General features: G+C 52.7%; 3 protein-coding genes across 3 annotated transcripts; 1 reads left to right on the top strand and 2 right to left on the bottom strand.

Moving 5' to 3' along the window:
• Positions 1-1739: 1739 nt before the first annotated feature.
• C8A04DRAFT_13377 (Spo11/DNA topoisomerase VI subunit A) lies at positions 1740-3540 on the bottom strand (the record flags this gene model as incomplete). Its single annotated transcript, XM_062777682.1, has 8 exons — positions 1740-2071; positions 2121-2430; positions 2491-2562; positions 2627-2707; positions 2759-2848; positions 2907-3015; positions 3082-3148; positions 3213-3540. 8 exons carry the CDS (start codon positions 3538-3540, stop codon positions 1740-1742), a joined length of 1389 nt encoding a protein of 462 aa, XP_062635683.1.
• A 526-nt stretch (positions 3541-4066) lies between these two features.
• On the top strand, positions 4067-6479 carry C8A04DRAFT_38417 (terpenoid cyclases/protein prenyltransferase alpha-alpha toroid; the record flags this gene model as incomplete). The annotated part of the gene is made up of 3 exons (XM_062784232.1): positions 4067-4333; positions 4404-6116; positions 6189-6479. 3 exons carry the CDS (start codon positions 4067-4069, stop codon positions 6477-6479), a joined length of 2271 nt encoding a protein of 756 aa, XP_062635682.1.
• Positions 6480-6981: 502 nt separating this feature from the next.
• Positions 6982-11228, bottom strand: C8A04DRAFT_38416 (armadillo-type protein; the record flags this gene model as incomplete). The annotated part of the gene is made up of 5 exons (XM_062784231.1): positions 6982-7464; positions 7524-7862; positions 7920-9416; positions 9492-10923; positions 10990-11228. The coding sequence occupies 5 exons, from the start codon at positions 11226-11228 to the stop codon at positions 6982-6984; spliced, it is 3990 nt and encodes a 1329-aa protein (XP_062635681.1).
• Positions 11229-12783: the final 1555 nt, after the last annotated feature.

The raw sequence follows: 12783 nt of genomic DNA, 5'->3' as shown, positions 1-12783 counted from the left end.
ATACCAACTTCCACACAATTCTCTGGCTGTAAAAGGTGAAGTTGTCCCATGTCAAGATTACATTGTGGTTGTCACCGCTGTCGTGGGCTGTAAACCAGGAGGGTGCAAACAAACCGAACGAATATCGGAATAACCACTACTAAACCAAGGGACCATAAAAGCCCTCATAGCCGGTGTTAGCCGCCTGCATTACGCTGTTTGTATGATAGAAAGTTTGAAACCGCCCTTCTGTGCCTTGTATCCGTAGTGGATACACAGAACAATCCCCGGAGGTACTGGCAGGCACTAGGTTGTGTAAGGTTCTTCTCGAGAATTCCATGCATGAACCTAAACATATTGCACAGACAGGAGGACTTAGAAGCTTTTAAAAAGTATAAATACGGCCGTCCCCCCAAGCTGAGGAGTTTCCCATTCTGCTCGATTGTCTCATCGTACCAACAAAAAATCATCGTCGTTATTCGTCGATATACTATCACTCAAACTCAAAACCTACAACACAACAACAACAACACTCAATTCGCTAGCAACGTTTCCTAAGCGAAAGCTTTGGAATCATCATCCCCAAAAACACCAATCTCAAAACCCCCTCTTACCACTCAAAATGGCGCGCTCTTATACCAAGTCTAAGAAGAACGTAAAAGCCGCTGAGACCCCAGCGGGTTAGTCCCCCCCCTCTCTTTACCCATCCCTCTTACCCCTGTCCCAGTCTTCCAAACGTTGTAGGACTGACAAACTCCTCTTTAATAGAATGTAAGGGTGTCATCACACACAAATACTGCCGTGAGCTTGACACGGCCAGTTCCGGGAGATCCCACAAGGTTCACCGGTGCGCGGCGTGTCTGGCTATCAAGGCGATGGAGTGTAAATCGCCCGGTGGTGAGAAGGGGAAAAGGAAAGGGACACAGAGGAAAATAAAATAACTCCAGGGGTTGAGCGAGAATTGAGAGTCGGCTACCTGCTTTGTAAATGGCACGGACAACAGGGATCTAGTAACTAGATGAAAGTTGCACATAAATAAACTTCTTCTTCTAGTTCACAAATTAGGTTCCTACTTCCTAACGCTCATGAAGATATTACCTTTGGCTTTTTCGACCGAGCCTATGAGTAAACATCTTGCATTGACGAACACACACGAAGTCACAATTCTTGTGTGCGTCTCATACAGTTTAATTGCCGCTTTCATTATTTCATATATTTCATATCTCCAGATTATTACTGTGTGAGAACTGTTTAACCTCTTTTCAGGACAAGTGCATCTTTGAGGTCTCTCCTCCCCCCCATTTTTTTCCCCAGGAAATATAAACTCTGTTTACTCAGGCTCAGAGAAATTAACGCTCGCTCACGCTTTCCGATTCTCCCTTCTCCAAACACCACCGGGTGAGGGCAACAACCATTAAACCTAAATCCGCACTCGACCCCTCCCAGAATACTAGGACTGGCGTCAGGATTTATCAGCAATAACGATAGACGACGCCCCCATTGAGCTTATACATAAATTGAACCCATTCCTGCAACGCCTTGAAGCGGGTCGGTGATTTGACAACACCTGATGGCCACAAAATCTTGGTACCAAGGGGTTTATAACTAACAAATGCTAGTGATTAATTAATTTGGCATCAAAGTTGAAACCATTTTCAACGCGACCAAGCCGAGATGCCCTTTCCCATCATTCATCCCAATGCCGTCTTTGTTTTACAGAACTCGAAATCGGAACTTCATCCTGCGAAATGAAATTGAGCTCACAGCTCATCCGTTGGCAGCAAAAACCACCCCCTACTCACCCCTTGACCTCTCCCGGCCCCGATCAGCTTCTCATCTAACCACCCAGCGAGATCACCAAAATTATCCACAGCCTGAATTTCTGCCTTGACATTGAGCATCAGCATACGCTGCAGCTCTCTTATCTGTCCCATTTCATCATCTCCGGGTTCTTCAACGTTAACAATCTCCTTTATAACATCCACAGCTTTCTTTCTGTCTCCTAGAGTGAGAGGCAGAACGGAATCACTCGGGCCCCGTGTAACCTCAACCCGAGCTCTCTTGATGCGCCTCTCGAAGGAGTTTTGCGAGCCTTAAACGAGTCAGCGAGAGCTATGCTGATATCGAGGTCCACCACCTACCGTCAAGCGAGTAGGTCGCGGAATCCTGGCTTTCGGTTTCTTGGCTGTGACCCTGACTGTCGTGGCTAGATGCATTGCTGTCTGCTGATCCGTTCGGTAGGACATCGTCACTAAGAATCCCAAGCCACCGGAGCCGTGATGACGTGGCGTTTTCTTCATGGCCCAGTCGCTTGCTCCCATATTTATAGGTTCGCATGATGGCAACCCCGTGTGGGTCAAAGTCAACCAGAGCATGCAAAGCAAGATTTGGCCGGGCCCTTTGCAAGAACGATAGGAATCGTCGGGTGGCAAGATCGGGAAACCCTTTTGCCTGCATGACTGACATGTAAGATGAATGCTCATACCATTAACCAAGGGCAGAACTGCACACCGTTATGAGGACTCCATGACCCGCTTGAGATGCCACGCAATACCGTGATGCGGCCAATGTCCGAAATGTAGCCTTGTATCATGAGTCAACTCAGGCAACCTGAGGCCAGTTTCATATGAGGGGAAAAGATCCGTACCTCTTTTTCGACGACCAAAACCCACCTCACCCCACGGAAGTCAATTCTCTGAATCAAACTCGCCGATGGAAGCAGCATTCCCTTCCAAGATTAGTGGATGCAATTTCAAATTAGCTAGTCGAAGACACATACACTGTCGCCAGGGGCGTCGCAGCAGTGAGTAGAACCATCCCGGAGAGTTATGTTTATCGGTCCTGATATTAAGCCCTTGGCTGCAGCAACCTATAGTATTCCCGGTTAGCCAATCATGGCGAAGGCCATAAAGAGTTTTGAGGCTTACAATGTTCAGATCTTCGCGGCCAATCCCAAGTGTAGAAGCGAGGTTATCTACCATCACATCTACAAAACTTTGAGACTTGAACAAGCCGGGATTTTGGTAGTAAATATTCCTGTAACTATTACCACCCACTAATCCGGCTTTACTTAAAGTGACTCGTGACAAAGTCAGGCCTTACCTTTTTGTAATGATGTTTCCGGAGAGCAGAGCCTGATGGGACATTTCAAGGATACGAAACATAGCCTCTAGAACAGTGCTCGAGTTAATGGGGGACAGAATGTCAATGGCCAGACATATCAGGAATCCTACCGAATCGCTTTGCTTCCTGGATCGTTCGACCTGGGAATCTGATTACGTCAAACGGCTCTCTACTTTGCTGAGAGGATGCACCCTTCTGCTCGTTCTGGGGAGTTCGTGAGTTTTGGTACGGAATTACGAGCTCCTCTCCACTATCGAGTGCATCGACAATAGATTCAAACAAGTCTTCAATACGAGACAAAGCAGACGTTTGGCCTTGGTGAGGTACCGGTGCCTCGTCGGAGTCGACGGTCCTTGCAGGTAGTACTCGTTGATTTACCCTCGAACGAGTCTGTGATTTCGTGACGGGGTCACGTCGGGCCCCTGAAGCTGAAAACATACTTCCGGATTTGGCAGATCGCATCATCAGAAAAAGCATTAAAGACGCTTGTGTGCAAAAAACTTGGGGGTCGTGTGAAACATGTCTTGAAAACTGTGTCTTCAATCCAAATTCAACTCCAGCCGTTTGCACTTTCCTCGTTCGTCTCCAATCCAACTGTGCTGCGTTTGCCATCGTTCCTTCTCTAACTATCCATCGTCGTGTAATCAGCTGGTATAGGTTGTCGGGGCCTTACCGACACGGCACGGAAGGATCCGACATTGCTCGCGCGGGCCCAGGCCCTGCCGACATGCCAAGAAATATCTTGACTGTGGGGGTTACAGCGGCCGAATGGTGTGGATTCAGAGAGCTGGCCGGTGTGACAGGGAAAGAAGGGCCGCTTGATCAGCGCTGAACTGTCGGGACTGCAGTGATTGGCGAATGCACGAGCAAGGGGCCATCAACCACACAAAAAGTGACCGCCCGCGCTGGCCAACGGATCTGGACGGTTCCCGAACAGCTCACAAACAACCCAACGACACCTAGAATGGCACGAAAAAAGACGAACGGAGCGAGCTCCGAGGCTAGCTCGACCATCGAGAAGGATTCAACCCGGAAACGCCTCAGCAACGACGCCGACCACGACCACGCAACCAAGCGACAGCGGTCAGAGCTCGAGGAGAAAACCGACTACTCGCGATGGCGCATGCGGGATGACCACGGCAGACATACATGGCGTTACTTGGAGGACGATGAAGCCGCCAAGGATTGGCCGCAAACCTATGCCGATAAATATTACTTGGGACTTCCATTGGTGAGTGCAGGAGCTGATCATAAAGTACGGGAATGGCAACCGGAGACTGACTTCGTACCCTTACCATTAGGGCCTCCCCGATCTTCCGAAAGCCAAAAAGCCCCTTGACGCGGTCCGAAACGGTCTCGAATTCTTCGAAAAGCTCCAGCTTCCCAGCGGCCACTGGGGCTGCGAGTATGGGGGTCCCATGTTCCTCTTGCCGTGCATCGTTATCTCGTGGTACGTGACGAAGACACCGATTTCTTGGTACTACGCCACCGAAATCAAGAACTACTTGTTTGCCCGCGCGCACCCAGAGGACGGCGGTTGGGGTCTACACATCGAGGGCGAGACTTCCGTGTTTGGGACGTGCCTCAATTATATCGTGCTGCGGATCGTCGGGGTGGATGCGGACCACCCCGTGATGGTGAAGGCTCGCGGGACACTGCACAAACTTGGAGGCGCAACTCATGGGCCACATTGGTCAAAATGGTGGCTTGCTATCATGGGCGTAGCCAACTGGGATATTGTGAATCCCGTTCCGCCCGAGTTATGGCTTTTGCCCGACTGGGTTCCCTTCGCCCCTTGGAGATGGTGGATTCACATTCGGCAGGTATACCTTCCCATGAGCTATCTCTGGTCTAGGCGGTGGCAAGCCGAAGAAACCGATTTAATCCGTTCTCTTCGCAAGGAGCTCTTCGTGGAGGACTGGGCTACTATCAACTGGGCCGCGAACCGCAATACCATCCACCCTCGGGACAATTACCACCCAAAGACTTGGTTGCTCAACCTGCTCAATTGGATTCTCGCCAATGTCTGGAAACCCATCTTCAGAGTGAAGCCCATTGTCGACAAGGCTGAGAAGTGGGCCATGAAGCTAATTGAGATGGAGAACGAGAACACCGACCACCTGGACCTGGCTACCGTATCCGGCCCCATGAACCTCGTCGCGCTTTATGCCCGTGACGGCCCCGATTCGTATGCCGTACGCAGACACAAGGAGCGGGCGGATGAGTTCCTCTGGGTCAAGGACGAAGGTCTTCTCGCTAACGGGACTAATGGCGTACAATGCTGGGACACGGCCTTTGCCATCCAATCTATCATGGACGCCGGGCTCACGGAGGACCCACGATGGAGGCCTATGCTCTTCAAGGCTCTTGAGTTCCTCGACGACCAACAGATCCGCGAAAACGTCAAAGACCAGGACAAGTGCTACCGCCAACAGCGCAAAGGTGCCTGGGCGTTTAGCAACAAGGATCAGGGCTACGCTGTGAGCGACTGCGTCTCCGAAGCCCTCAAGTCGGTCATCATCCTCCAAAAGACTCCAGGTTTCCCCACCTTGATCGAGGACCAACGCATCTTCGACGCCATCGACACCCTCCTTACCTACCAAAATTCGAACGGCAGTTGCTCCTCATATGAACCACCAAGGGCAGGCGACTGGATGGAGATGCTCAACGCAGCCGAGGTGTTTGGCCGCATCATGGTCGAGTACGAGTATCCCGAATGCACAACCGCGGTGGTGACCGCGCTCTCCCTTTTCCACAAGCACTGGCCGTCGTACCGTGCCGCCGAGATTGACCGCTTCATCGCCCGCGCCGTGGCCTGGATCAAGACCAACCAGCGGCCACACGGCGGCTGGTACGGCAGCTGGGGCATCTGCTTCACCTATGCCACCATGTTCGCGCTTGAGAGTCTGTCCAGCATCGGCGAGACCTACGCCAACAGCTCGCACGCCAAACGTGGTTGCGATTATCTCATCTCCAAGCAACGCGAGGATGGCGGGTGGTCGGAACACTACAAGGTACGCTTCCCATCATCCCCCCTTTTTTCCGTCTTATCCATCCTTGCTAATACCTCCCTCCCCAACACATAGGCCTGCGAAACCGGCGAATACGTCGAGCACCCAGACGGCTCGCAAGTCGTCATGACAGCCTGGGCCCTCATCGGCCTGATGAAGGCCAACTACCCCGACAAGGCCGCCATTCAGCGTGGCATCCAGCTGTTGATGGAGCGCCAGCAGCCTAACGGCGAGTGGCTGCAGGAAGCCATCGAGGGTGTGTTCAACAAGAGCTGCATGATCTCGTACCCCAACTACAAGTTCACCTTCCCCATGAAGGCGCTGGGGATGTTTGCGAAGAAGTATCCCGATGAAGCGGTCTTGTAACAGGCCAGAGGCGAGAAAGGTGTTGGCAACTGGTGTGTGGGCGTGGGTGTCTGTGCGTGCGAGAGTCGAGGGGATCGAGACATGTTTAAGTATGAATGTCTAGTACGTGCAATGAGTGCTTCGGATATGGTACAGCGGGGCTAGGAATAATAATAATGTAATTCGACTAGACGGACTAGGCTGGGTACTTTGCGTCTGGGCTCTGCTCATCTTCGTCGCTGATTTACACATGAACCATCAAGCCGTCCTGACAAGTCAGGCATTTGCCACAAATAATGGTGTCTCAAAGTTATTCTCCATCGCTAACGCATCTACTACGTCGCCTACAGAACATACACAACAAACAAAGTCTTCTCATACTTCAACACGGTTCCTTTTTAGGTCATACCATGAACCATCATGACACCACGCGAGGTGAGAGATAATCCACCTCAAAAGACATATCCCATCACACGCCTCAGTCTGAATCCGAGTCCAAGTCCAACCACGACGTACCCACTCTCTAAGAAGAACTCGCCTCATCAGAGTTTGCCGTCCGGTTCTCGTCCCTAATGGCCTTCAGCTGGCCGCTAAAGTCCCGGTTGACCCACTCCCAGTAGCTTGTCCAGACCTGGTTGGATCCGGTCGGGCCGGCCGCCGCTTGAGCACCGCTGGTATTGAGAGCCGACTTGTTAAGTTTCTCACCAAGGAGCAGGGTGAGACGCAGGACCGACTTGTTGGCCTCCGCTTGCTTCTCGATTTCCTGCTTCACAGCGTTGTCCTTGAGCTTGTGCGATAGGGTCTTGCGGAACCCCCCTGCAATCGAGTCGAGACGGCGGACCGTCTCGTCGGCGTCGAGGTAGACCAGTTTCGACACCATCAGGTTGCAGAGGGCGCGGATGTCGTTGTCGTCTACCAGACCGGCAACGATACGATCGTAGAGGTCGATGATGCTGACGCGCGAGAAAGCCGTCTCCATCAGCGCATACAGCGTCTCGTACGCCGCCTACATCAGAAGATAATTAGACAAAGTAACCTGAAGTCAATAGGGGCAAGACCACATACCTTTCGGACGTCCAACCCATCATCAATGATGTGCTTGAACGGGCCCATTTGCACCTCCCGGATAAGCTCTGGCTTGACAACCGTCTCGGTCATGACAAAAGGCAACAGCTGGTTGAGGTTCCCTAGAATCAACTCCGGCTTGTTGTGCGCTGCTGAGGTCAAGGTCGACATGGCATGGCGGCGGATTTCAATCTCCTGGTCGCTCAGCGCTGTCTTCAGCATATCAACCAAAGAGAGCTTGAGGTATGCGTCGAACGCCTCGTTGTCGTCAGGGAGCGTGTATCGGAGAGCTTGCACTGCGATGGCCCTCAAGACCACGGATTTGTCCTTGAATAAGGCCTAATAAAACGTCAGTGTCAAGAATTGTAGAACCAAACACCCCGGGGATTGCTTTACCTCCAACTTGGGAATGTAAGTCTTGGGGTCAATGATGGCCATGCGCCCAACGCACTCCGCGCAAACGGCCTTGTTGTCCTCAGTACCGCTAGCCGCAAGAATCTGATCCCAGATCTGAGTAGAGAACTCGCCGATGTCGGTCGAAGAGAGAGCGACCTGCTGAAGGATCTCCTTGATGGACTGCAAGAGCAAGTACTGTGTACTGCCCTTCTGTCGAAGCGACTTCAGGATGATAGGCAGGTAAGAGGAGACATTGCCCGCACCAGTGCGTCCGAGAGCAACAGCTGCCGCGAGCGACACCTTATCGTACTCGTTGGTAAACTGCTCCAGGAAAAGCGTAGGCGGGATCTGGAACCTGCTTCCAAGGCGCAAACCGGCCTCTCCTATGACGGCCAAGGCAAGGCTGCTCCGAGCCTGGTCACCAGAACTGGCTTCAATTTCTTGAACAAAGCTGTTCAGAGTAACACCGGCTGAATCACCGCTGGCAACAAGAAGTGTACCTATTACCTTGCCGACCACAGACGGATCGCCGCCGACACCGACATCCTTGAGGAGCGCCACCATCAAGGGCTTGCCCTGGCCCGTCTGCCCGGCCTGTGTGACTAAGACAAGCAGAGAATCCAGGACCGTTCCTATAACGGTGGTCTGGAGCAATCTACTAAGAGCACCGATGAGCTGCGGGTTGATGACGACGCTGGGCATCTCTTGCGTGAGACGAGCGAGGGCAAGGAGGCCGGGTCCAAGAAGCTGGGCATCGTTATTGTTAATGACGGGCACCAATGCATCCACCACGCTCCGCACGGTGGCCTCGTCCAGTGTGCCTTTGGTAGCGGGAGAGATTGTGAGATGTTTCAGAGCCATGACGCTTGATCCACGCAGCGATCGGTTGGCCTTCCGCAGTTGAGCCGCCAGCTCAACGACAACCTGGCGTGTCCACTGGGGGTCAAACTGAACTGCTTCCGCGGACATGGCGGCGGCTGTGTCGACAGCACGCACGGCCGCGAGCCTGGTTGTCTCATTCTTGAGCCTATCGAGGAGGCAAGCAAGAGCCGCCTTCCGTTTATCGTCAGCAAGAAGACTTGTACCCTCGGCGCCCGTTGTACGGGCTAGGAGCGTGCCGAGAGCATGAATAGCCTTCTGACGAACTTCGGCGTCCGCATCATTGGCAGTTGCACGATCAATAGCTACATCGTAGAGCTTCTGCAGCTCTCCCTTGAACTTCTGGGCCGTTAGGCGAGAACGCGGCGGGGTGATGGCCTTGATCAACTCCTCGGCCGTTTGAATCGCCTCTCCAGAGATTTTGTAGAATCTGTCATGGGCGACCACAACCACACCGGCGACAATTGCAGAAAGAAAGGGCTGAAGCACAGCTGAGGAGTGGTTCTTGGAGATATCGCTTGTCAGGCGAAGGGCAGCGATCCTGAGGGTAGTCGCCGTTGCGGAAGCACCGCCACCGGCCGACGCCAAAGACGCAGAAGTGGATGCAGCACTTGATGGCTTGATAGCCTCAATTACCGGTCCGATAATCTGGTCAAAGTAAAGATCGAGGCCTCCCTTCTGCACGCAAGTAACGTCATCCAGAAGCTTGATGCAGGCCTGCTTTGTCGGAATGAGCTTTCCCTTGAGCAGCTTGGTCAGGGATTTGACGATAGACGGCGTGAGGGCGGCCAGGTCTGCGCGCGGTCCGGTGGCGGGGGGCTTTTCTTTAGTAGGCGAGGTAAGGCCAGTGCCAGAGAGATCAGTCGGGGCCAAAGAAAGTGTGAAGGAGGCAGGCCCGCCCGCGCTACTCTGGCGACGCCTTTTGCGACTGGCGGGTGGCTGGCTCAGGTATTCGCTCTGAGCACCATCGATAGAAAGAGGGATTACACCCTCGCCCGTCTTTCGAACAAGGAGGGCCATTGACGATAACACCTCGAGGCGCACATTCTCCTCGCGCTCGTTGAACCGCTTGACCAGAGCTGGGGCCACCGTGCTATAAAGAACACCACTGTCCAGAAGATCGCCGCTGCTCCTAGTCGAAATGATGGTGTACAGGCCCTTGGCAGCGCAGCGCCGGACCTTCCAGCTTGCGTCGTCGTCGTCGTCAAACCCTCCGGCAGCCTCGAACTCATCGTCTTCGTCGAACTCATCTTCTTCTTCGTCCTCTTCGTCCTCCATCTCCTCATCGTCGTCGACCGCATAGTTCGGGTCAAATTTCAAGTATCGGAGGCAAGCTTCGATGGCTTCGTTGGTAAAGGGGCGCATTTGTGTCGGACAGGAAGAGAGGAACGCCTCCAAAGCGACTAGCGCGGCTTCGCAAACTTCGTTAAACTCTAATGTTGCCTCGCCCTCATTGATATCCTCAAGCTGTGCCTGTAGCTCCTCCTCGCTCAGAACACTGAGAACAAGGGGTACCAAGTCGGGCAAGTGGAGGCCAAACCGATAAGGAATCGACCTAGCCATAGAACCCAGAACCGTAATGTACAAGCGGCGGGTGGAGTCCTTGATTTGGGATTGGCGAAGCACACTAGTAGCCCGCTTGATAAAGGCAGAGAGAAGATCATCAGAAAGGTAGTGGGCGAGCATAGAAATCGCAACCACCGCCCTTTTCTTGACAACTGAATTCCCCTTGTCCTTCTCAAGGATATTCACAACAGCGTTATGGAGGGCCTCGATTTCGAAAGATTGAAGCATGGGCCCGAAGCAACGAACGACTTCAATGAGGACATCGACCGAATCCGAGCTTGGGTCCTCGGGGTCTAGCAGACTAGAGCTAGATCTGCCCCCCGAGTTCGAACGGCCAAGGAAACGCGGTATGAGAACCCGGCTAAGACTGGTATACGCCTCGCTAACGTCCCTGGCCGGAGCGACACCTGGCGAGGGGCGAGGTAGGGCCTCGACCACAGCGCGAATGGCCATAGACGGAAGAGAGTTGTCGACCGAGTTCTTGAGCTTCAAACTGCAAAGCTTCTCCATCATCGGTGCGATAAGCTGCGGTGTGATTTTCTTGACTAGCGGGCCGAGACTGCAAACTCGGTATTAGACAAAGCCTAGATAGAATATTCAAGACAGCCGACGTGTGGTGACATACACCTTGATTGCCTGGTTCTGGACCTCCCCATTCTGATCGTCCAAAGCCCGAACGACATGATCGACGGTTCGGGCCGCTGTGTTGTAATCGTGGTTCAGAAATTCCGGTTTCGCAATGTTGAATACCGCCAGCAAGTCGCTAAGGGCCATAAACCGGAAATCGGGGTCGGCATCGGTAATCTTGGATAGCAGCTGGGTGACCGTCTGCGGGGTCGGGTGAGCCGGAAGAGTGGTCGCCATGACGAGGAGCGGTGGGAGTCGATTTGGCGGGACCTGCGCAAGGTAAAATGAGTCGCGATACACGGAGTCACCACAGTAGTCCTGTAAAATCGGTCGTGTCAACGCGGTAGCAATACAAATTAACTTGATCGATCGCGGGGCTCACATACCGAACGTGCTGACACGCGGATACTAAGTCTGGACTCCAAGAACAACCTAAGTTGTAGTCTCCAAAAGTAAACAGTCTAGGTTGCGTAAGAACCAACTGAAAAAATATTAGAAAGAAAGCTTTCCGGGTTGTTCGCCGCAAGAAAGCGTGGCAGTTGAGATGCCTCCCCCACCAAATGATCAGGCAGCTTCCAGGTGCCGTTCAAGTTGTGGTGGGGACAGCTTCTGTTTGGCGGGGCACCTTCCCGCGGGGCATCTTCCCGCGACTTATCGACGCTAAGCCCAAAATGGATGTTGCGCCAAACCAACACAAACGAGCCCCATTCCAGATCTCAACAAAGCAAGCCCTGCCGGCAAGATCGCACACAGGGACTTTGGGGGTCCTCTATGTATTCATTGTATTTATTTGAGTTTCCGACGAGGTTTCTTGGTGCGTTGCTGCGTTAGTGCTGCTGAGAGAGCCTACTGACCTAACCGGCCGAGAGGAGAAGGGGGTCCATGGCAGCAACTGTTTTTCAAACACAATCGGGCAGAGCAAGACAAATAACGGAGGATATATGTAAACCAACGCTGACTAACCAATTCCGGCCGCTGTTGGATTCAAGTTGCAAAAGGAGGATGTTGAATCATGATCAAACAAGCAGATTCGGGCTTTCAATAACATCTGAAAATGGATGCCTCAAGGGTGTATGTGTTGTGGAGGGAATTTTGACAACCGTACTGGGCAGAATTATTCCGAAGAGCTTAGATCCCTGCGCATTACGACTCAACGACGCCATAGAAGTGGTCCAGGCTCTATCACCTGCCCCTCGACCGTACACTAGGAGCCCAGTTATTAAGTCATTCCGGGAGCTATGTTTGGTTTGCCTCATCTTCTCCTTACTCCAATTCTTGTATGTTAACTTGTTAAGACATTTGTATTTACTTTGGATCGAAATATTCATCTACGTTACAGCCAACCATGATTCCGAACAGAACTTGGGTCTTCCGAGTGGCTTCCCAAACGGGCCGTGCTCAACTGCGGCGACCCATGGGAAGAAGGGGATATGCGACCGTCCAAGAACGAGTAGCCCTTTCTAGTACCACGACGTGGTGAGTTCCCTGTGTGTCAGTTTGTCAAATTGTTGGGGTGAATTCTAACACAATCAAACCCCGCCCGTTTCGTAGGCAGATCGCAGCCGTTACAGTGGCAGTCCCTGGGCTTTTATACCTGCGGAGCGCACATCCACATGGTACTGGCGAACCGAGACATGGGGAGGTGGACCCCAAGACACGGAGACGAGCGAACAAGCCTGTTGTCGGAGGAGCTACTGATATCGCGACTGAAGCTAAATCCACTGCTTCCGATGTCAAAACAATTGCTGCGGAGAAATTGAAGGAGGGCATTGAGAAGACTCAGGTTCCTGAG

Source organism: Dichotomopilus funicola (assembly GCF_033296635.1).
Source record: "Dichotomopilus funicola strain CBS 141.50 unplaced genomic scaffold C8A04scaffold_46, whole genome shotgun sequence".
NCBI lineage: Eukaryota > Fungi > Ascomycota > Sordariomycetes > Sordariales > Chaetomiaceae > Dichotomopilus > Dichotomopilus funicola.
The sequence above is the reverse complement of the archived record's forward strand: the minus strand, read 5'-3'. Positions and strand labels throughout refer to the sequence as shown.